The 25,477-nt window shown below is 44.9% G+C and overlaps 1 protein-coding gene across 2 annotated transcripts in view; it reads left to right on the top strand.

Annotated features, from left to right (window-relative positions):
- Positions 1–25,477, top strand: part of zdhhc11 (zinc finger DHHC-type containing 11) — a 149,540-nt gene that overhangs the window by 65,311 nt on the left and 58,752 nt on the right. For both annotated transcript variants that reach the window (XM_070879830.1, XM_070879829.1), the window contains exons 2-3: positions 13,512–13,733; positions 24,373–24,551. In XM_070879830.1, the coding sequence (XP_070735931.1) occupies positions 13,512–13,733; positions 24,373–24,551 (401 nt within the window). The remainder of the gene's footprint in view (positions 1–13,511; positions 13,734–24,372; positions 24,552–25,477) is intronic.

The raw sequence follows: 25,477 nt of genomic DNA, 5'->3' as shown, positions 1-25,477 counted from the left end.
CATTCTTAACCGCACTCTCTCTAATTGAGGAACTTCCTCTCTACTGTGGATGAAGTGTTTTTCAGTGATGAAGCAATCCCATCTCTAGGAGGAAGTGAAACTATTGATCAGTTAGCAGAGGACCAATAATTAACAGTAGTTGTGGAAAGCTCTAACCCATCTCTCCTGACTGGTCGAGGGAGAGGTATCTGACGTCAGTGAGAAGCTAGTGGAGAGGAGGGAGACTTCTGTCATTTTAAAGGGTAAATAAAGAGATTGGTCCAAGACTTTGAAGCTGCATTTTGTGTCATGTATTCAACCAGCATTGTAACCCATGTATAATCTGACCTAAGTTGTACACTGTGAGAACAATGACCACTACGGTGGGAGACAATCCTAACCTGGACCTTCAGGTACAAAAGGGGAAGCTCCACCCACCTTCATCACTTGAGTGCTAAGGAATAAAGGACCGGTCACAGACTGACCTCTCAAGCATCGGCCTCGTGTGCATTTATACTGTATAGTAAGGACCTATCATTTTGGAACACTGACACTTACTATCACAGAGGCATGATTGGCTGAGGCAAGCAGTGTTAGGGAACTGGAAGTCGGGTTTGGCTTCACTATGCCCTCTCTGCCTCTCCACTGAATTCCTGATCTCAAATTTTTGGTGTGCAGAGGAATAAACAGCCATGTCATGTGATGGTTGCCAACCTGCCCGGATTATCCTGGAGTCTCCAGGAATTTAAAAATCAATTTCCCAGACACTGCAGCAAACAACCTGAGGGGAAAAAAAATCATAGGGGGATTTAAAATAAATTGAAGATGGGGATGGGAGGGGTAAAAGGGTGTTTGATTAACAGGATCATCCAATTGGATAACTGAGTCTGTTCGCTTTGTAATTGATGTAGGAAGGCGGTGCGCTGCGAGGATGGACAGGTCCGATAACCAATGGTGGGAGCGGGCAGTTGGAGTTAAGAGGTCATGTGAAGAAACCTCTTTGAATATGTCCAACTAGAAGTTAGCTACCCTAAATGTTAGCGAGTAACTGCTGGTGAGGAAGAAAGAAAAGGAAAGACTTGCATTTATATAGCGCCTTTCAAGACTACTGGACATCTCAAAGTGCTTTACAGCCAATTAAGTACTTTTGTAGTGAGGGAAACTGTGGTAGGCAACATGATGCTGTCAGAATTAAATCCAGACACTGCATAGAAAGACTCAAGAATTGACAACAGCTTTTTGCATTTATTTGGGTTTTAACGCACACACATTCCAAGACACTTCAAAGAGAAGTCATTATTAGTTTGTGGGGGGCTGATGTTGGGTTACTAACTGATGCTACGTTTCGTATTATGCTTATTAGTGATAGATGTTTTCTTACAAAGCCTGTTAAAGCACTCGTGGTGGGGTTTGGTTTGCTGGATTTACTGTTTCTAGCTGTTGTGGAATTATGGATAGACCTGTCATCATGGTTACAGTCGTCATCTTTATCAGAGTAGTGCCATGAGAAAGCTGAAGGTACACAAAGTATGAGTTACTGCCTTCACGAGAGGAGGAATTGGGGACGGTTAGAAGGAAATAAGAGGAAAAAATTCTCATCAATTACAAGATTTATTTAACTAACAATGTTCTGTTTATATATGTAGAGAGTCTGGCTCACTTGGTTTAAGTATGGAGTTGATATTGGTATTTTGTAGGGTGCTGCGGTGTAACTTGGGGGCAGCGGTGAACCTGTGGATTGACCAGGGTTTTACTTCCTAATGGGTGTTCTGTGATTGAATCGTGGATTGACGCAGCAGCAAGTAAATATTCATGCAAGTAAGAGACCAAGAGACAGTATTTCACTAATGTGCAATCATTCTCGTGTGCAATTACCTCCCTCCTGATTAATGATCCAAAAGCCTGCTCCCAGTTTCATTTCTGGGAGTTATTTATGTTGCATTGTGCAGCGTCTAAAATGAATATTGAAGTATGAAATAAGGTTTTAATTACAATTTGGGGCTCATAATTAGTCGGGGAAACTTTTTTTTTTTCAACTTGGCTTGGTCTGGTTCTGTCACAGAAAAAGCTCTCGACTGAATTACGGAACCCGACCGTGTGGGCTGGGTGAATGCACAACAACAGCTTGTATTAATATAGTGCTTGTATCAAAAAAAAATTGAAATCGAGCCACATAAGTAGATATTGGGACAGGTGGCCAGAAGCTTGGTCAAAGAGGAAGGTTTTAAAGAGTGCCTTCAAGGAGGAGAGAGAGGTCGAGAAGCGGAGAGGTATAGGGAGAGAATTCCAGAGTTTGGGACCTAGGCAGCTGGAAGCACGGCTGCCAATGGTGGAGCAAAGGAAAGTGGAGGTGCAAGAGGCCAGAATTGGAGGGGCATAGTGATCTTGGACAGTTGTAGGGCTGGAGGAGGCTCCATAGGGAGGGGCGAGGCCATGGCAACTCCACTGAAGGTCATTCAGTGAATCAACTATGATGCCACTGCAGCTGTGAGTGCGTTAATTTAGCCTCCCCTTGTAGCATGGCTTCAGTAAATCCTTCAAGGCCTCGGCATTCACCATTGAAACACATTAAAAGATGTTTAAGCTGTAATTTATGTTAATATTTTATCGGTAAAGCTCCTTTGATTTAATATGATCTGTCATGTATCTCACACTACTGTATATAACTATTTTACCATGCTATAACATGACTGTAACTAGATATGACCTGTAACCACAAGCATACTTTACCACCAGGGGTGCACTTGCAGGAGACACTGCATACCTGTTCTACACAGGTATATAAAGGCAGGTCTCCGGCAAGTGTGGCACTCGAGAGCTGTGAAATAAAGGTGCAGGTCCAGAGTGACCTTGACTTCAGCATGTGCCTCGTGTAAGTCTGTACTGCAGGGTCAGGACTTTACATGATCCGATTCACGCACTGCAGTGCACAATGCTGTGCGTTCGTCCCTCCTTACACCAGGTCATGAGACAGACTGATGGAGGAGGGCATCGTCCCCACTCTCCTGATTTGCTCATTTCATCTTTCCTGTCTGGATGGTACTGAGGAGAATCTGGGTGTCTCTGACTTCCACCTCCATAACATCGCCCATCTCCGCCCCTGCCTCAGCCCATCTGCTGCTGGAACTCTCATCCATGCCTTTGTTACCTCTAGATTTGGCTATTCCAATGTTCTCCTGGCCCGCCTCCCATCTTTCTCCCTCCATAAACTTGAACTCATTTAAAACTCTGCTGCCTGTATCCTAACTTGCACCAAGTCCAGTTCACACATTGCCCCTCTGCTTGCTGACCTACATTGGCTCCCAGTCTGCCAATGCCTTAATTTAGAAATTCTCATCCTCACGCTCAAATCCCTCCATGACCTCGTCCCTTCCTTTCTCTCTGACCTCATGCAGCCCTACAACCCTCCCAGAACTCTGCGCTCCTCCAATTCTGGCCTCTTGTCCATCCCCCAATTCCTTTCTTCCCACCATTGGTGACCATGCCTTCAGCATAGGCCCCAAACTCTGCAATTTTCTTCCTACACCTCTCCACATCGCTTTCCTCCTTTAGGACTCTGTTCTCACCAGAGTCTGAAGGTTGTGGGTTGAAGTCCCACTCCAAAGACTTGAGCAGAAAATCTAGGCTGACACTCCAGTGCAGCAGTGAGACAGTGCTGCGCTGTTGGAGGTGCTGTCTTCAGATGAGACATTGAACCGAGACTCTCGTCTGCGCCTCGTGGACGTAAAAGATCCCATGGCACTATTTTGAAGAAGAGCTTGGGAGTTCAGGGCAACATGCATCCTTCAATCAACATCACTGAAACACATTATCTGGTCATTATCACATTGCTCTTTGTGGGAGCTTGCTGTGTGCAAATTAGCTATGTTTTCTACATTACAGTAGTGACTACAATAAATTAAGAAAAATAAATACCTTATTGGCAGTAAAGCATGCATTTTACTATACGTTTGTGTTTTAATGGATTGGGCGAGGATGTCCAGGTCATTGGGGGGGGGAGGGGTGGTCTTGAATGTTGGTGCCCAGAGCCCCAAGAATTCTTGATCCGGCTCATGCCCCCAAGATTCTGCTACTTTAGTTCAGATGAATGTTTTATAAACTCTGTCAGTTCTCTGACTGTTTGTTTGTTTTTCTTTATAACCCCTCAGCCATGGCTCAGTTGGTAGCACCCTCACCTCTGAGTCAGAAAGTTGCCGGTTCAAGTCCCACTCCTGAGTGGTAGCACAAAAACCTAGGCTGACACTCCAGCACAGTGCTGAGAGAATGCTGCACTGTTGGAAGTGGCGTCTTTCAGATGAGACATTAAACCGAGGCCCTGTCTGCTCTCTGAGGTGGACGTAAAAGATCCCATGGCACTATTTTAGCGGTTTGGTCTGGTGTCCTGGCCAATATTTATCCCTCAACCAACATCACTAAAACAGCATTATTACATTGCTGTTTGTGGGAGCTTGCTATGTGCACATTGGCTGCTGTGTTTCCTACATTAAAACAGTGACTTCAAAAAGTACTTATTGTTGTAAAGCACTTTGGGATGTCCAGTAGTTGTGAAAGGTGCTATATAAATGCAAGTCTGTCTTTCTTTTCTTTGAGGTCAGTAACTTGATTCCTTCTGATTCTTGTTTGCTTTTACATTTTTGACCACAACCTCATTTATATTGGGGAAACAATGCAGCAGTGTCTCACTGACTTCTGAGGGTTAGTAGCGGTCAACATCCAAGCTAGTTAACATCAACCTTAACAACCCCTCTTGGGTGGGAGGGGGGGGGGAACAAAATGCAACCGCTTAGCACCACATCAAGAGTCATCAGGACTAAAAGAAATGTTCAAAAATTGTGTCAGTGATACCAAATAGGAAAGGAAATTCAATATTGAAGGTCAGTGATTGGTTTCAATACAAATTGTATTAAAGTGACTGGTGCTATTTTGGAGGTGGTCTGGTTTGTTTGCTGTGAATTCTGTGATGAATCATAATGACTACAGTCCAAGGCCTCTGTCGAAGTCATTCTCCTGAAATTCAAATCAAATTCTATTCACTGATCAAGCAGAGTTTCAGTTGAATTATAGGTGATTTTTTTATTTATTTATTGGGAATTTATGCTTTTTTGCTTATGGGGAATAGGTTTCAACCTGAGAAATGTTTTGCTTTTGAAGCTATTTTTAAGATCCATGGATAATGAGGATTCTGTATGGAGTGTAATTTGAGCTTTAATATATAAAGCCAACACACTGACATGAAGTTCAGTTTTTGCAGTTAAAAAGCAAAAGGAGTTGCCATTGACTACCATGATTTCATGCTTGAGGTGTTTCAAATTTCTCTTGTCCTGTTCAGTGTAATACATTACATTTCTACCTTTTCTTCTCCTTTGACGCGCCTGAAAACCTACCTCTTTGACCAAGCTTTTGGTCATCTTTCCTAATATCTCATTATGTGACTCGGTGTCAAGTTTTGTGTGATAATCGCTCTTATGAAATGCCTTCGGTCGTTTTACTATGTTAAAGGTGCTATATAAATGATGTTTGTTTTGAAATGTAAAGGTTTGCATTTTCTTGGTGTGTGCAGTTTGGTTACGCGGTGATTGTTACAAAACTCCAGCACAATATTTTCCAATGAACCTTTTTTGAAAAATATCTATTTGGGTGTGAGCCGTGGCTTGGTTGATAACGCTCTCTCCTGGGTTCATTCCCCATTTCAGAGACTTGAGCACATAATCCATCCTGACTCTTCAGTGCAGTACCGAGGGAGTGCTGCACGGTTGAAGAAGCTGTATTTTGGATGTGGCGTTAAACCGAGACCCCACTTGCACTCTGAAATAGATGTAAAATATTCCACGGCAATATTTGAAGAGGAGCAGGGTAGTTATCCCAGTGTCCTGGCCACTATTTTTTCTTCAACAAACATCACTAAAAAAAGCTTAGCTGCTTATTATCACATTGCTGTTTGTGGGACCTTGCTGTGCGCAAATTGGTTCCTGTATTACAAGAATGACTACACTTCAAAAGTACTTAATTGACTTTAAAATGCTTTGGGACAAATTGAGGTCATGAAAAACACTATAAAAAGCAAGTCCTTTTTCTAATTCAGTAAGTATGGCTTACTGTAAATTAATCTGCACAAGATAGCAGAGATGAAATAGGTTTTAACTGCAAATCAAAGGGAGGGTCCAGGGTAAGGCATGGATGCGGATTCAGAATTGACTAAAGGGAAGGAAGCGGAGAATAGATTTAAGTCGAGCTAGGTCGCAGCAAGGGGAATGTATTGGGTAGAGTGTCACGGAGGGGTAAGTGCTGGGACACTTATTCCTAGGGTACACAAATTACCTGGATGTTTTGTTTCAATGCAAGACTCTTAACTTGACCGATGACACCAAGCTGAGCAGGCTGAAGACTAAGGGGAGACAGCCAAGATCATATAAAAGAGTGCTTGATGATGTATTCACCAGAGTAGAGTATAGACAAGTTATGTTCATTATGGACAAATTCAAGATACTGCATCTAGAAATAGGGTGTGAATATATTCTATGGGTGGGTTAAGACGATATTACAACAGTGACTACACTTCAAAAGTATTTAATTGACTATAAAGCATTTTGGGACATCCTGAGGTTGTGAAAGGTGCTATATAAATGCAAGTTTTTTCTTCTTTTAAGCTTGACAGGGAGCCCATTGAAATGAAGGTTGTCGGTTGACTCATTGCTTACTTTGTCCAAACATCATGAGGCCTGAATAAACAAAAGTAATGGGTTCTGGGTATATCATAGGGACATTAGAAACAGGAGTAGGCCATTCAGCCCCTCAAGCCTGTTCTGCCATTCAATTAGATCATGGCTGATCTGTACCTCAACTCCATTTACCCACTTTAGCTCCATATCGCTTGATAATTTAATGCTCAAAAAGCATCAATTAATTCAAGTTAAACACTTCAATTGAAGAGTAGACTATGTTAGAACATGCAACTAGAATTTTTAAAGTATTGCATCTATTTTTATAAGTACATTCGAGAGAAATTTCCTGCCATTAGTTGTGTACTTGGAAAAGATTAGAAAGATATACATAAATCCCTAGGAAACAGTGACTACAATATTACACGGTTTTAGTTGATTGGCAGATCCAACGGTACTGAAAATCTTCAGTTAATTCCAGATTTTAAAACTTTAATAAAATGGCAGAGGATTTGGAATGGGTCAATCAGTTAACCTGTATGGGTGGGAGACAGCTGATGCTGAATATAATGGCAGGTTTTTAAAAGCAAATTAAAACACACCAAAGACATTTGACATTCCTAAAGCCAACAGAAGGGAGTGTGGGCAGAAGAACGCAAGGTAGCTGACTGATCACATATAAAGATAAATGAGATGTAAACAAAACAAAATTGTATGAATTAAAAGTACATAATACTCCTAGAATTACATAGAAATTACAGGCCATTCGGCCTATTTTAGTCTGTGCCGGTGTTTATGCTCCACACGAGCCTCCTCCCACCCTACTTCATCTCACTCTATCAACATATCCTTCTATTCCTTTCTCCCTCGTGTCATCGAGCTTCCCTTTAAGTATATCTAAGCTATTCGCCTCAACTACTCCATGTGGTAGCAAGTTCCACATTTTCTCACTGAATTCTTTATCGGCAAACAGAGACAAATACTGTGAACAGTCAAAGTCAAAGATCAGCTTAAAGGTTAATGAAAAAGTGGATAGTGGGCAACTGTGGTAGTAATAGGTAAAGCATTTTCAGCTATATTCAGAGTTGGAGGATCATCAAAATCGTATTGGGCCAATGAAAGATCAAGGACAGGTCAAAAAGGACTTTTGTGGTATGGTGGAAATGCTACTCGAATAGTTTTCATGATCTTTTACTCTTGAAGATGAAGCTCAACTGACAGCATTGAATGGTGCTAACAACAGTAAAATTCTGAATTTTAAAATAGATAAGGATGTCATCTTGGATAGAATAGGGAACCTTACAATAGAATGGGCTTCTGGCCCAGATGATATCCACTTGGACATCCTTTAAAATAAAAATAAAAATTGGAGAGATGCTGTACACCTTGCCCGTATCTTTAATAGCTTGCTGGAGTTAGGGGACTGTGCCCCTAGACTGGAAGGATGCTAACCAAGTTCAAATTTTTTTAAATGGTGATGAGGCAGAGCTGAGTAACTCTATGGGCCCAGTAGCTTGATGTCAGTAGTAGGTAAGATGCTTGAAGGAATTATGAAGGAAGATAAAACCAGATAAGTAAATGAGGAAGAAAGGAATAGAAGGATGTGTTGATGGCGTTAGATGAAGTAGGGTGGGAGAAGGCTGGTGTGGAGCGACAACACCAGCAGAAATCTGTTGGACCGAAGGGCCTGTTTGTGTGCTGCAAATTCTGTGTCATTGGGGGTGTGCCCTATTTGATCACATGACTAGAAAAGGTCAGCTCTGGGACCCCCAACAAGGCTGCCGGAAAGATCGTGTCTTACTAATTTGATTGAATTTCTTTGAAGAAGTCACCAGGTTGGTGGATGAGGGTAACACGGTCGACTTTGGGGCTGAATTTGCGGCCCCAACGTGCGCTTACGAGGTGCGCACGTGCCGAAATTTGGAACTTGCGATCTGTCAAGAATCCTCTTGACCGATCGCACGAATCTGAAGTAAACGGGCATTCGCTGGTGGACAAATTCTTATGCCTGATACAAACAGGCGGAAGGCCTGTTTTTATCAACGTAAGACTTTTAAAGGAACAGAAAAATAAATTTTTTTTCAATCATTTTAACATTTTAAAAAAAAAACCTGTGAAATATGTAAATTTATTTTTCAAAAGTTTAAATGTTTTAAATAATTAATTCAATTCCATTTTGCTAAATTTTAAATGTGATAAATTTATTTTAAGCATTTGTGTATTTTTTGGGGGGTATTCCCATTCATTCTTGTGGTGATTCCGTACCTATAGAACTCACCATTAAGTATGAACGGGAATGCCCCTACTTTGATTGGTTGGGCCGGCCCACGTGATCCCAGGAATGTGTATGAACCACTTGCGCCCCTGGGATATGTGGGCCTCTACGTAGGCTTATGCATAGAGGCCCAGTAGCTCAAGTAGCACAAACACCCCGGACTACCAGGTAAGTTCAGAGATTTTTTTTTTCAGGTCAGGCCTGCAGGAAGCCTCCGACAGCAATTTCTGCACCATTGCCTACCTGGACTTTCAGAAAGCCTTTGTAAGGTACCTCACAAGGCTTCTCTACACGATCAAAACTTGTGGAATTAGTGGTAATTTGCTGCAGTGATTTTGAGGATTGGTTGAATGGCCCACAAAGGAAATAAGTTAACTTAAAACATAAGAACATAAGAAATAGGAGCAGGAGTAGGCCATACGGCCCCTCGAGCCTGCTCCGCCATTCAATAAGATCATGGCTGAACTGATCATGGACTCAGCTCCACTTCCCCGCCCGCTCCCCATAACCCCTTATCCCCTTATCATTTAATAAACTCTCTATTTCTGTCTTAAATTTATTCAATGTTCCAGCTTCCACAGCTCGATGGGCCCAAGTTTTAGGCCGCGCCTAGAATGGCACAGCCCGGACCTGGACGCCCGTTTCTCGCGCCACAAAGTGCGCCTAAAAAAAAAAAAAACCTCACCTATTCTCTGGCTCCCTGCAGGTCCTCTGGAGCTGGGCGCGGCACAGCATGAGCTGTGGGGGGGGCGGAGCCAGGTCGCTGCGCTGAAAACAGTACCGGAACCTCTGCACATGCGCGCTACAGTGGGCGTGCACGTGCAGTAGCTCCAGGCGACCAAAACTGTGGGAGGGGCCCAAAGCACACAGCCCCAAGCCCTGGCCGAATGGCCTCACTGGGGCTGCGTGGATAAGGCTCACCTCCCACGCCCAGCTCCCTCCCTACCGGACCCGACCCGACTTGACTCCCGCTCCCCCCCCCGGACCGGACCGGACCCCCGATCCAACCTCCCAACACTCCCCCCCCCCCCCCCCCCCCCAACGCCCCGACCCAACCTCCGCTCCCCCTCACGACCCCCGGCGACCCGACATCTGCTCCCCTGCCCCCGGCGACCCGACCTCCGCTCTTCCCCTCCCCCCGCCCCGGCGACCCACACCTATGCGACTCCCCCCCTCTGCGACTCTTCCCCCCCCCCCCCCCCCCCCCCGGACCTCTGCGACTTCCCCCCCCCCCCCCCCCCCCCGGACCTCTGCGACTCTCCCCCCCCCCCCCCCCCCCCCCCCCCCGACCTCTGCGACTCTTCCCCCCCCCCCCCCCCGACCTCTGTGACTCTTTTCCCCCCCCCGACCTCTGTGACTCTTTTCCCCCCCCCGACCTCTGTGACTCTTTTCCCCCCCCCGACCTCTGTGACTCTTTTCCCCCCCCCGACCTCTGCGACTCTTCCCCCCCCCCGACCTCTGCGACTCTTCCCCCCCCCGACCTCTGCGACTCTTCCCCCCCCCCCGACCTCTGCGACTCTTCCCCCCCCCCCCCGACCTCTGCGACTCTCCCCCCCCGACCTCTGCGACTCTTCCCCCCCCCCCCGACCTCTGCGAGACTCCCCCCCCCCGACCTCTGCGACTCCCCCCCCCCCCCCCGACCTCTGTGACTCCCCCCCCCCCCCCCGACCTCTGCGACTCCCCCCCCCTCCGCGACTCGCCCCCCGACCTCCGCGATTCGCCCCCCCGACGCCACCTACCTGTAAATCCAGCCTGAAGTCTTGGGCCGGGCTCAGCCCATTCGCTCGCTCGCGCTCTCTCTTGCTCTCTCGCTCTCTCGCTCTCCTCCCTCCCGTTCTCCTTCTCCCACCACCCTTCTCTACCTCCTCCCTCCTCCCCCTCTCCCCTCCACCCCCCTCCGCTGTCAGAAACACAGACAGAGAGTGAGAGACACACAGACAGACAGAGAGATAGAGACACTGACAGAGACACACTGGGGGGGCCGTCCCAGCACGCTGTTGGAGGACTCCCGGTGCTGCAGTCGGTAAGTAGAAAATGTTTTGTTTTATTTGATTTTTTTTTTTTTATTAATTTTTTTTGATTGATTTATTGATGTATTTATCATTTATTATTGATAATGGCTCTTTATTTGTAAAACTGAGGTGTTTAATGTTTGTTAACTTCCCTTTAAACCCCACCCCCCATTCCCTACGCCTGATTTGTAACCTACGCCTGGTTTTCTAAGTGTAGACAAGGTTTTTCTGAGCGTACAAAAATCTACACTTACTCCATTCTAAGTTCGTTTGGAGTAGTTTTCACTGCCTAAACTTTCAAAACGAGCGTAAGTGGCCGGACACGCCCCCTTTTTGGAAAAAAAAAATCTGTTCCAAACTGAAACTGTTCTAACTGACTAGAACTGGAGCAAACTAAATGGCGAGAATTACAATTTCTAAGATACTCCATTCTAAACCAGTTGCTCCAAAAAAACAGGAGCAACTCAGGCCGAAACTTGGCCCCTCTGAGGCAGCGCATTCCACAGATTTACAACCTTCTGAGAGAAGAAATTTCTCCTCATCTCAGTTTTAAATGGGTGGCCCCTTATTCTATGATTATGCCTCCGAGTTCTAGTCTCCGCCCCCCCCCCCCACCCCCCACCACTCCCCCCTCCCTGCCCATCAGTGGAAACATCCTCTCTGCATCCACCTTGTCAAGCCCCCTCATTATCTTATACATTTCGATAAGATCACCTCTCATTCTTCTGAATTCCAATGAGTATAGGCCCAACCTGCTCAACCTTCCCTCAAGTCAAGCCCCTCATCCCCAGAATCAACCTCGTGAACCTTCTCTGAACTGCCTCCAAAGCAAGTATATCCTTTCATAAATATGGAAACCAAAACTGCACGCAGTATTCCAGGTGTGGCCTCACCAATACCCTGTACAGCAGTAGCAAGACTTCCCTGCTTTTATATTCCATTCCCTTTGCAATAAAGGCCAAGATACCATTGGCCTTCCTGATCACTTGCTGTACCTGCATACTATCCTTTTGTGTTTCATGCACAAGTACCCCCAGGTCCCGCTGTACTGCGGCACTTTGCAATCTTTCTCCATTTAAATAACAACTTGCTCTTTGATTTTTTTTCTGCCAAAGTGCATGACCTCACACTTTCCAACATTATATAATCCATCTGCCAAATTTTTGCCCACTCACTTAGCCTGTCTATGTCCTTTTGCAGATTTTTTGTGTCCTCCTCACACATTGCTTTTCCTCCCATCTTTGTATTGTCAGCAAACTTGGCTACGTTACACTCAGTCCCTTCTTCCAAGTCGTTTATATAGATTGTAAATAGTTGGGAGGAGCATCTTATCCTCCTGATCCTCCACCTGCTAGCTTCAGCCACTTCTCCAAGTTAAAATGGCAGTTGGGTCCCGATCAAAATGACCTAGCTTTGGGCTAGTGTCCTTGGTGCCTGCAATTTGAGAGGCAAGCGGGTAAGTTTCCTGCTCCCATTTTAACCAACCTTGCTTTCTGACGAGCAGGAAAGATTGGTAAATATTCCCTGTGAGTGTTGGCGGGCTGTTCAACTGTAGAGGTATCACAGCTGAGCTCAACTGTTCCTACTATGTCAAAGATCCGACTAGGTAAGGATTGTGGATGGCGGGTTGTCCACCAAATATGAGGCCTGTAGTTCTTTCCTTGAATCCGCTCAATCAAGAAATTTCAACAAAAATTTAAATCGGGAAAAACCAGCATTTATATAGTGCCTTTCACGACCCAGGCATGTCCCAATGCTCTCTATGTCCAATGAAGTACTTCTGAAGTGTAGTATCTGTTGTAATGTAGGAAACGTGGCAGTCAATTTGTGTACAGCAAGATCCCACAAACAGCAATGAGATAATGACCAGATAATTTTTTTTAGTGACGTTGGTTGAGGGATAAATATTGGCCAAGATACCAGGGGAGAACTCCCATGCTCTTCTTCAAATAGTGCCATAGGATCTTTTACATCCGCAGTAGGAGATTCCCTCTATTATGACTGATTTTGGAGGTTTCACCCGAATGCAATTGTTTAAAGTAACAGTTGATAACCGGGGTACGGTAGTGTTAGTGGCCTAATAATCCAGAGAATGTGAGTTCAAATCTCACCATGGCTGTTTGAGAATTTGAATTCTGTTTTTTAAAAAAAATATCTGGATATGCATAAAAACAAGCATCAGCAAAAGTGATCGTGAAGCTGTTGGTTGTCGTAAAACCCAACTGGTTCACTGATGTCTTTTAGGGAAAGAAACCGGTCTGGCCTATATGTGACTCCAGTCCCACAAAAATGTGGTTCATTCTATAAAGTGGTCAACTCTGTTGTATCAAACCACTACACAGAATACCCACATGGGCTGCAGAGGATCAAGAAGAAAGCCTACCCACCACCTTCTCTGGGGCAACCAGGGAGGGGTAACAAATGCTGGCCTTGCCTGCGACACCCACATCCTGAGAATGAATAATAAGAGAACTTCCCAGAAACTGTTTGAACTTTTCAGAAACAAAAGTTTGTACATATTAGAAAAAAATCACGAGCGAGAGGGGGGAAATGTATTAATTTTATCTCCTTTTTTTCTGCTCTCAGATGAATTGTTATGACCGGAGATTACGGAAAACTGGACCTGAGCGGGAGAACAGCAGAAATGATCTAGTTGCCCCTCCAGCACGTTCAAGAGTCAACGGTTGGACCTTACCACTCCATTCCTTCCAGTTGATTGCCTGGGTGCTATACTTCTACCTGGCTATTGTTGCCTTTGGGATTTACATACCAATGTTGCCATATGTTTGGAAATATGTTGGTTATGCTGTATCCTTTACAGAATATGACTTGGTCACTGTAATACACTTGTGCATATTCCATGATGTATGTGCTTGTTGGACCGGGACGCTCTCTCTCAAAATTAATTTGATTATTTTTTTTCTCCCTCGCCAAATAAAGTAACAGTACTATCAAATAAGTAGAGAATTTATAATGGGTACAAGTTTCTGACCGCACAATAATGATTATGTTGTGTGGTTTCACCCGCCAAGTCTATCTTGCCATGAAATGGGGTCAAGAGTCAGTAATACACACTTTTGAGATCATTACTTGTATTACCATAATTAACATATTTTAAATGCATTTTCTATTTCGTTGTTTTCTGAGTTCACAGTGAAATGTGGGTGGCTTCAGGTTGCCAAATCCTCCAGAATTATCTGGGAGACTCCGAGTTGAAGACTAATCTCCTGGATGCTGCTGTGCACAATCCAGGAGAAAAATCATAGGGGCAAGAAAAATTATTTAAAAAATATTCTTCGAATACTTTTGTTTGCTAGTTATAAAAATATTGGGAGGGGCAAGGGAGAGAAGGCTGTTCGACAGTCAAAAATCATCCAATTGGGTAATGAAGAGTCTATTCACTTTCCAATTAGTGTGGGAAGGAGCTGTGCCGTGAGTGGCCGACTGATGGCAAGAGTGAGGTGGCAGGAGGTCATGTGATGAAATCTCTTGGGATATGTCCAATCAGAGTTGGTAACCCTAGGCTGGGTGGAGCTGATTGCATGACCGATGAACTCAAGGATTAGTCCCAAATATAGGTCACTTGGTTTATGCACAGATGGAAAGTTCAGCCTCGTGGATAATTCACAACTGAGCACAAGAAAGGTTCCATATTTATGATGTTTGTCACACTGGATTACGACAGAAATGACCGAGTCACAAAACCCTGGATTTTATGTTGGAACACCTTAGTGTTGAGATAATGGTGCAGGAATCACAAAGATCACAGTGATATCATAGAAACATCGAAAATAGAGTGCAGGAGTAGGCCATTCACCCCTTCAAGCCTCTACCACCATTCAATATGATCATGGCTGATCATGCAACTTCAGTATCCCATTCCTGCTTTCTCTCCATACGTCTTGATCCCTTTAACCGTAAGGGCCACATCTAACTCCCTTGTGATTATATCCAACGAACTGGCCTCTACAACTTTCTGTGGTAGAGAATTCCACAGGTTCACAATTCTGAGCGAAGAAGTTTCTCCTCATCTCGGTCCTAAATGTCTTACCCCTTATCCTTGGACTGTGACCCCTGGTTCTGGATTTGCCCAACATCGGGAACATTCTTCCTGCATCTAACCTGTCTAATCCCGTCAGAATGTTATATGTTTCTATGAGATCCCCTCTCATTCTTCTAAATTCCAGTGAATATAAGCCTAGTCGATCCAGTCTTTCTTCATATATCAGTCCTGCCATCCCGGGATTCAGTCTGGTGAACCTTCGCTGCACTCCCTCAATAACAAGAATGTCCTTCCTCAGATTAGGAGACCAAAACTGCGCACAATACTCGAGGTGTGGTCTCCCCAAGGCCCTGTGCAACTGCAGTAAGACCTCCCTGCTCCTAGACTCAAATCCTCTCGCTATGAAGGCCAACATGCCATTTGCTGCCTTCACCACCTGCTGTACCTGCATGCCAACTTTCAATGACTGATGTACCATGACACCCAGATCTCGTTGCACCTCCCCTTTTCCTAATCTGTCACCATTCAGATAATATTCTGCCTTCCTGTTTTTGCCACGAAAGTGGATAACCTCACATTTATCTACATTATACTGCATCTGCCATGCATTTGTCCTCTCACCTAACCTGTCTAAGTCACCCTGCAGCCTCTTAGCTTCCTCCTCACAGCTCACACCACCACCCAGTTTAGTGTCATTGGCAAACTTGGAGATATTACATTCAATTTCTTCGTCCAAATCATTAATGTATATTGTAAATAGCTGGGGACCCAGTACTGAATCTTGCTGTACCCCACTAATCACTGCCTGCCATTCTGAAAAGGACCCGTTTATTCCTACTCTTTGCTTCCTGTCTGCCAACCAGTTCTCTATCCACGTCAATACATTACCACCAATACCATGTGCTTTAATTTTGCACACTAATCTCTTGTGTGGGACCTTGTCAAAAGCCTTTTGAAAGTCCAAATACACCACATCGACTGGTTCTCCCTTGTCCACTCTACTAGTTACATCCTCAAAATATTCTAGAAGATTTGTCAAGCATGATTTCCCTTTCATAAATCCATGCTGACTTGGACCGATCCTGTCACTGCTTTCCAAATGCACTACTATTACGTCTTTAATAATGGATCCAACGTTTTCCCCACTACCGATATCAGGCTAACCAGTCTATAATTCCCTGTTTTCTCTTTCCCTCCTTTTTTAAAAAGTGGGGTTACATTAGCTACCCTCCAACCCATAGGAACAGATCCAGAGTCTCTAGAATGTTGGAAAATGACCACCAATGCGTCCACTATTTCTAGGGCCACTTCGTTAAGTACTCTGGGATGCAGACTTATCAGGTTCAGGACATTGTCCATGTCTCAGGACATTCTGGAGATTGAGATTGATATGTCCTTACTATACAGTATAAATGCACACGAGGCCCATACTTGAGAGAAGGTCGCTCTGTGACCAGTAACCTTTATTAGCCAGCACTAAAGTGGGTAGAGCTTCCCCTTTTATACCTGAAAGTCCAGGTTAGGAGTGTCTCCCACAAGTTCACCACCTAGTGGTCAATGTTCTCATGGTGTACAACTTAGGTCAGTTTATACATGTGTTACAATGACCGTTGAATACAAGACATCACCTCCCCCGCAAAGTCTTATTGGGATCACAGGTTAAGTCTCTCTGGTGGTTTACGCTCCCTTGTAGAGCACCTGAATTGGGGCTCTTGTTGCTGGCCTGAGTGTCTGCTGTTTGCAGTGCCTCAAGCCTGTTCAGACTGCCCACAGTGACTGGACTCTCCTCCGCTTGGTTCCGGTGTTCAGTCACCTGTGGAGGAGTGAACTCTACATCGTGTTCTTCCTCTGCTTCTTCTATGGGGTTGCTGAACCTCTTTTTTGTTTGATCCACATGTTTGCGGCAGATTTGTCCATTGATAAGTTTAACTACCAGAATCCTATTCCCCTCTTTGGCAATCACAGTGCCTGTGAGCCATTTAGGCCCTGCAGCGTAGTTGAAACAAAGATCGGGTCATTGACATCAATACATCGCGCCCTCGCATTCCCGTTGTGACCGGCGCCTGCTCGCAACAATTTCTTTCATGGTGGCGTGTATAAGGGATAACCTGGTTTTGAGCGTCCTTTTCATTAGCAGCTCTGCGGGTGGAACCCCTGTGAGCGAGTGTGGTCGGGATCTATTGGCCAACAGGAGGCGTGATAAGCAGCTTTGGAGGGAACCCCCTTGGATTCTGAGCATCCCCTGTTTGATTATCTGCACTGCTCGTTCCGCCTGGCCGTTTGAGGTCGGCTTGAACGGTGCTGTTCTGACATGGTTGATACCATTTCCTGCCATGAAGTCCTGGAATTCAATGCTTGTAAAGCACGGGCCATTGTCACTGACCAAAACATCCAGTAGACCATGGGCGGTGAACATTGCCCGTAGACTTTCTATCATGGCAGAGGATGTGCTTGAGTTGAGAATGTCACATTCGATCCATTTGGAGTAGGCGTCTACTACAACCAAAAACATTTTTCCCATGAAAGGACCTGCGTAGTCCACATGGATGCGTGACCATGGCTTGGCGGGCCAGGGGCTAAGGAGGGCTTCCCTGGGTGCATCTATCCCTGACCACCAAACGTGTGACCTGGCAATTGCCTTCATCATGACAATGCCCGGGTGCTCATTGTGGAGTTCTCTGATGAACATCTCTCTGCTCCTCTGGGGTATGGCGACTCAGTTTCCCCACAGTAGGCAATCGGCTTGAATCGAGAGTTCATCCTTGCGCCTGTGAAATGGTTTGAATTTCTCAGGGCATGCTCCATACGTGGCTGCCCAGTCTCCATTCAGAACACATTCAAGACAGTAGCGGGTCTCTGTCCAGACTTTGATCTGATGGTCTGTTACGGGTGAGCCTTCGCTTTCGAAAGCTTCAACAGCCATGACCATCTCAGCAGCATGCTCAGTTGCCCCCTCGGTGATGGCTAGTGGGAGCCTGCTGAGTGCATTGGCGCAGTTTTCAGTGCTCGGTTTGTATCGAATTGTATAGTCATAGGCGGCTAATGTGAGTGCCCACCTCTGTATGCGGGCCGATGCATTTGCATTTATGGCCTCCTTGTCTGCCAAAAAGGACGTTGGGGGTTTGTGATCTGTCTCCAGCTCAGACTTCCTGCCAAACCGGTACTAGTGCATTTTTTTTTATTTTTTTACTGCATATATACATGCAAGCGCTTCCTTTTCTACCATCCCGTAGCCTCTTTCTGCCTGGGACAGATTTCTGGAGGCATAAGCTACCGGCTGTAACTGACCCTTGGCATTAACATGCTGCAACACACACCCGACCCCATAGGACGACGCATCACACGTTAAAACAAGTTTCTTACATGGGTCATATAGTATTAACAGATTGTTGGAGCATAACAAATTGCGAGCTTTATCAAAAGCCCTTTCCTGGCTGTCTCCGCCCCCGACCCATTCGTGACCTTTGCTTAGGAGCACGTGTAACGGCTCAATTTGGGAAGAAAGTTACCAAAATAGTTCAGGAACCGCAGGAACGAACGCAGCTCCGTCGTGTTACGGGGTCTGGGTGCTCTCTGGATCACTTCCGTTTTGGACACAGTAGATCTGATCCCATCTGCTGCTACTCTCATCCCCAGGAATTCTACCCCTCGAGCTCGGAAGACGCACTTCGCCTTTTTCAGTCGCAGCCCTACCCGGTCCAGTCTGCGTAGCACCTCCTCCAGGTTGTGGAGGTGTTCTTCAGTATCGCGACCCGTGATGAGGATGTCGTCTTGAAAAACCACCATCCTTGGAATCGACTTGAGGAGGCTTTCCATATTTCATTAAAAGATCGCGGCGGCCGAGCGAATCCCGAATGGACATCTGTTGTACTCAAACAACCACTTGTGTGTCGTGATGGTGGTCAGCTTCTTCGACTCACTTGCCAGCTCCTGGGTCATGTAAGCTGAGGTCTGGTCCAATTTTGAAAAAAGTTTGCCACCGGATAGCGTCGCAAAGAGGTCCTCCGCTCTCGGTAGTGGGTACTGGTCTTGGATTGGATTGCTAGGCACCCGATTGATGGTGACCTTGTAATCACCACATATCCTGACCGACCCATCCGCCTTGAGCACCGGCAAAATCGGGATCGCCCAGTCACTGAATTCGACTGGTGAGATGAAGCATTCCCTCAGCAGGCGGTCCAATTCGCCTTCTATCTTTTCCCGCATCACGTACGGTACCGTTCTGGCCTTGTGGTGTACTGGCATGGTGTCCGGGTTTATGTGAATCACAACCTTGGTCCCCATGAAAGTGCCAATGCTGGGTTGAAATAGTGAGTCAAAATTGTCCAGGACCTGTGAGCATGATATTCGCTCCACAGAAGAAATTGCATTGACATCGCCCCATTTCCAGTTCATAACAGCAAGCCAACTCCTCCCCAGTAGTGCGGGACCATCCCCCGGGACAATCCAGAGTGGCAATCTGTTCTCTGAATCTTTGTGGGTCACGACTACCGTGGCACTGCCTAGCACCGGAATGATCTCCTTTGTATATATCCGTAGCTATGCATCAATCGGCAATAATTTTGGCCTCCTGGCTTAGGACGCCCACAACTTGTCGAACTGTTTGATACTCATCAGGGACTGGCTGGCCCCCGTGTCTAGCTCCATTAATACTGGGATGCCATTGAGCAGCACTTTCATCATTATCGCTGGCATCCTGGTATATGAACTGTATATGTGCTCTGCATGAACTCATTGAACTTCAGCTTCCAGCGATTTCCCTCCGTGTACATTTGGCCTCGTAGGGCTTCCATCGGGCCCGTCTTCCTCGTACGTCAACCTGGCTGCAGGCTTCCTGCATATACGCGCCAAGTGACTGCTGACATTGCAGTTCCTGCAGGTATATTGCTGATACCTGCAAGCTCTGGCTGGGTGTTTGCCTCCACACCTCCAACATGAGCCATTGTTGGAAACAAAAGGTCCATTAGCAGTCGATTGTCTCTGACTGTCACTGTAACTGTCCTTAAGCGCACCATTGACAGGTGTTGATGGCCCCATTACTGGCCACATTGTCCCTTGTGATGGCATGAATCGCCGTTCAGCTAGCCATTGACTCTGTTGAATTCCCCCTTTAGGTTCGACTACATTGCCCCTGTCTGCCTGGAGAACTGTGTGCCACGTTAACAACGTTGATTCCCTGTCCATTTGCTGCATTTAAGCCAAGATTTTTGTCAAACATCATTCTGGTCTCTTCCTCTCTTGAGATAAATGTCTGGGCCATCAAAGCCGCCTTTTTCAGAGTCAAGTCTTTGGTCTCAATCAGTTTCCTGAAAACCCCAGCGTGCCCGATGCCCTCAATTTAAAAAAATGTCTCGCAGCATCTCCGCTCTGCATGCATCTGGGAACTTACATCGGCTCGCCAGTCGCCGGAGGTCTGCCACGAAGTTTGGAACGCTTTGCTCTTCTCGCCGCCAGTGCGTGTAAAACCGGTGTCTCACCATGAGCATGCTGCTTGCCAGTTTAAAGTGCTCCCCGATCAACTTACTGAGCTCTTCAAAAGTCTTGTCCGCCAGTACATCTTACCATCTGGATCATCATCGAGCCTTTAGTGAGTAGACCTGCGAGAGGCTGGCCTCATCAGACAGTGCTTCAATCTGACCTATCATTCTCAGCAAGAACACTGAGCAGCACCAATCCTCTTGAACACAGGCTAACACACATAGGACTTCTTCTGTCCTGTCCTAGCAAGTTCAAGATGTTGCGGCTGTTCAAGACAGTGGCCACCAGCAGCTTCTCGAGAAAACTTGGGATGCGCAATAAATGCCGGCCTTGTCAGCTAACAAGGGAATTAATTTATTTAAACCCGAGGAGTAAACTTGTTCCGTGTATTTTAATAACTGGAATATATTTAACAGTGATACTATCGATCACCAATATTGAAACTCTTCATAACCCGTATGATGATTTTCACTCAGTTATCTGGTCAGTTTTTAATATTATTACAAACTCTCTGTATTTTGTAGCTGGTGCTAAGATTCTGCCATGTGCATATATTGCTTTTTTTTAACGCTGCAAAGTATAGCAATTCTCAAGAATTACAATTTTTATTTGCAGACTATATAATATGATTAGAAATATGCCTGGATATTTCAGTGCTGCTAATTATTATAGCGATGCTGGAATGATCTTCTTTTAAAATGTCGGCCTTATTCCGTGTCATTGACATTGTATTGCTAACCCAGTCACAAAATTAATTCTAAATGTAGCAAGCACTCAGCGATACAATTTTGTGGCTGGATCTCAGTCGAGTGGCAATACTTGCATAATCTTGGCATGCATTTCAAGGTATAAGGGTGATTTGTTGATGTGTGGTTTGGATTTATTTTCCATGGTGAAATAAAGGATGAACAATGACAGTCACTAGTAATGCAAGAAAATATCTGGTGAAAATCAGTCACTTCATATATTTTTTAAAAAAGACTGAAACTTTTTGTCGACCATCTAATATCACTCAACAGGTAAATATCATTTCTGCCTTTTATGCAAAGGTTTTTAATATTTGAAGAAGAATATGCAGGGCTATGGGGAAAGAGCAGGGGTGTGGGACTAATGAAATAAATCTGGAGTTAAAAAGAAACTCTAGTCTCAGTAATAGTGATTGTCGTAAAAACCCATCTGGTCCACTTATGTCCTTTAGGGAAGGAAATCTGGCCAATAAGTGACTCCAGATCCACAGCAATGTGGTTGACTCTTAACTGCCCTGTGAAATGGCCCAGCAAGCCACTCAGTTGCAACAAACCACTACGACAAAAGTCAGCGCTGCGGGAGTACCTTCACAAGGACTGCAGTGGTTCAAGAAAGTGGCTCAACAGCATCTTCTCTAGGGCTATTAGGGATGGGCAATAAATGCTGGCCTTGCCAATGATGCCCACATTCCATGAAGAAATTAACATTTTTAAAAATGAAAAAAAATTGGATAACCCAGGACATCACTGCAGGCATTCCTCAGGTCAGTGTCCTAGGCCCAACCATCTTCAGTTGCTTTATCAATGACTTTCCCTCCATCACAAGGTCAGAAGTGGGGATGTTCGCTGATGACTGCACAGTGTTCAGTTCCATTCGCAACTCCTCAGATAATGAAGCAGTCCATGCCCGCATGCAGCAAGACCTGGATGACATTCAGGCTTCGGTTGATAAGTGGCAAGTAACATTCGCACCACACAAGTGCCAGGCAATAACTACCTCCAACAAGCGAGAGTCTAACCACTGCCCCTTGACATTCAGCAGCATTCAAATCGCCGAATCCCCCACCATCAACATCCTGGGAGGTCACCATTGATCAGAAACTTATCTGGACCAGCTAAATAAATACTGTGGCTACAAGAACAGGTCAGAGGCTGGGTATTCTGTGGCGAGTGTCTCACCTCCTGACTCCCCAAAGCCTTTCCACCATCTACAAGGCACAAGTCAGGAGTGTGATGGAGAAGTGCAGCTCCAATAACACTGAAGAAGCTCAACACCATTCAGGACAAAGCAGCCTACTTGATTGGCACCCCATTCACTCCCTCCACCACCGACGCACCATGGCTGTAGTGTCACAATTTGATTTGTACTGTTTCCTAGTAACCATACAAGCAGGCTTCATGTGAACTTTTACCAAGGCCTTTAGTGAGTTAACATGACTCACAAACAGGACAGTCATTAGTAATGGCAGAAAATATCCACTAAAAGCCAATCAATCTAAAATAGAGAGAGTCTGAAGCTATTATATGCAGCAATTAGTTTTGAATCACTATCAAATCTCATGCACCATTAACCTATGTGTGTGTCTTAGTACATTGAAAGCACTATAAATATCAGTTGTTGTTTTACATAGAATCTACAGCACAGAAATAAGCCATTCGGCCCAACTAGTCTATGCCAATATTTGTACTCCAATGAGCCTCGTCCCACTCTTATTTCTTTCTGCCCTGCCCCAACCCCCATCCCTCTCTTCCCTTCTTCATGTATACATTGAATGCATCTGTGAACTCTGCTTCAATCACTCCATGTGGCAGCGAGTTCCTCTGTGTAAAGAAATTCCTCCTTCATCCTTTATTTGATCTGTTAGTGACTATCTGATTTTAAGCACAAATATAAATATAATTCAGGCTTCTAAGCACAATAACCAAATAGACTGGAAGAATATTTAAATGGAAATTCAAGTACTGGTATTCCCAGGAAATGGACTAAATCCTATTGATGTAACATGAATTAATATTTACTATGTAAGAAAGGTATAAAAACACATTGCTAGATATTTCTTTTAACCAAATTTTAATTTTATGTTTTTAATAATCCCATGGGTTCAATAATAAAAGTAGTTTACCTGGCTGTATTGTGAATAGTTGTCATTGTAGGTCAGAATAATATCCCTGAACTTCCACGCCCCCGCCAATGGTTCAAAACTAGTCTGGCCCAACCTGCTGTAATGGAAACCTTCTCTCTCTGCCTGGCAGGTAAATTCAAAGTGAAATAAGTGGAAATGTCTAATAAGTTCTGACCTGGACCTTTAGAAGGTTGAGAGATGATCTAATCGAAGTCTTTAAAATAATACAAGGATTTGATAGAGTAGACACCGAGAAACTATTTCCTCTGGTGGGAGAATCCAGAACAAGGGAAAATAAAGTCGTGTTTTATTAAAGAAAAAACTTGCACTTTAAAAAGTGCATTTCCTGACCTCTGGACATCTCAAAGCGTTTCAAAGTACTTTTGAAGGGTAGTCATTGTTGTAATGTAGGAAATGCGGCAGCTAATTTTAGTGATCCTGATTCGATGCCGGGTCACTGGTGCATCCTTTACTCTTGTTTGAAATAATACCATGGGACCTTTTTCATCCACTTAAACTGAGATCTCGTCTGCCTTAACGTCAAATCCGAAAGACAGCACCTCCAATACTGCAGCGCACTCTCAGTACTGCCCTGGAATGACAGCCTAGATTTTGGCACACAAGTCTCTGGACTTGAACCCAGAACCTTCTGACTCAGAGGCAAGGGACCGACTCACTAAGCCACAGCTGACCTATAACCAAGCTGAAATGTATTGGCAATAACGAACACAAATGTCTTGCATGGCATTTAACTGCACCAAGGTCTGAATTATCTTGCGGTAAAGACACTGCTGCTTTCATTCTTGTACGAAAATGTCGGGCAGGATAAGATCAGACGGGCTATCTAGCCTGTCCCATACAGTTGTGGCCTTGTACATCAGGGTCGAGTTTGTAGCCATTAACATGGAACAGCCATCGGAACACTGGCAGATTTCCAGCCACATTCTCTCATTTCCCTTCAACCAGTGAAATAATTGTTCGATGGCCTTAGGCACCGTTCACAGTCTTGTACCAAAGCTGTGAGTGGAGCTGACTTGTTTTTTTAATTTCCTTCACTCCTTCAATCTAATTTTGGTCCTTAACACGGGGGGATTCAGATAATTGGTGTGCTGTTTGTGTATCATTTCATTGTCCATCTAGTTGCTGTTTCCATTGACCCAGCGGACAAGAATGTGCGGAACAGGAAAAACTACAATACTCCCATGCCAACACTTGACCGAGCCAAGCATCCCCATGTCATTCAGAACCAGCACTGCTACCTGTGTGAAGTGGACGTGTATGTATCTGCCTGGTTAAACACTATAAAGGGTTCATGAGCTGATACACCCTATTCTCTGGGTCTCTGCCATTTTAGTGCCGAATGATTAAGGTGGGTGGGATTATTCCAACACCCAAAGCGAATCAAATTGAGAAACAACAGATCTCAACAATAGCTCAGGTGGTCTGTACACTACCCAATGCATCATTCAAACCAGAGGGGCCCAAGGCTTGATCTATCATCTTTGTTGAGTCAGGTCAACTTAGCCCCAGGTGGTTGCTGGAGTCTGAGAATTGGCCTTGGCAACATGGGGCTCGGGGAGGAGGAGGTGGTGGAGAAATTGGCCTTGGTTCTCATTTAGGAGTTTGCTTGATTGATATCCAGTGCCCCCCTTTCCCCTCCCACTGGAAGTTTGCATGTGTGGACACAAGGTGTGGACAGAATACTCATCTGTGATGCCATCCAAGGCCAGATAGACTGCTGATACTCTTCCGGTTCAAACAGCATTAAAAGGTGGATTTTATTTTGCAGCATCAGTTAAAATCATGTTAGTCTTGTATGTCCTGCATAGTAAATGATGTGTCCGCCACATCAAATGACAAATATAGCTGTCCCGTACAGTAAAATTCTACTTTCTGAAGAATGTTAAAACATTATTATATTGATAAATTATAAAGTGGAATTTCCAATCATTTTAAATGTTAAATAATTTCAGAGCGACAACTAATAATTATATGGGATTTGAGTGAGAACAGTTTCTGCTTGAGTATTGCAGCGTGTATTGTACAATACATTATCATAGAATTTTCCACCACAGAAGGAGGCTATTCAGCCCATCGTGCCTATGTTGGCTCCTGATGTAATCCAATTAGTCGAAGTCCCTTGCTCTTTCACCATAGCCCTGCAAATTTCTCCCTTTCATGTACTTACCCAATTCAGGCAGA

This window comes from Pristiophorus japonicus, chromosome 5 (genome assembly GCF_044704955.1).
Source record: "Pristiophorus japonicus isolate sPriJap1 chromosome 5, sPriJap1.hap1, whole genome shotgun sequence".
NCBI classification, from domain to species: Eukaryota; Metazoa; Chordata; class Chondrichthyes; family Pristiophoridae; genus Pristiophorus; species Pristiophorus japonicus.
The sequence above is the reverse complement of the archived record's forward strand: the minus strand, read 5'-3'. Positions and strand labels throughout refer to the sequence as shown.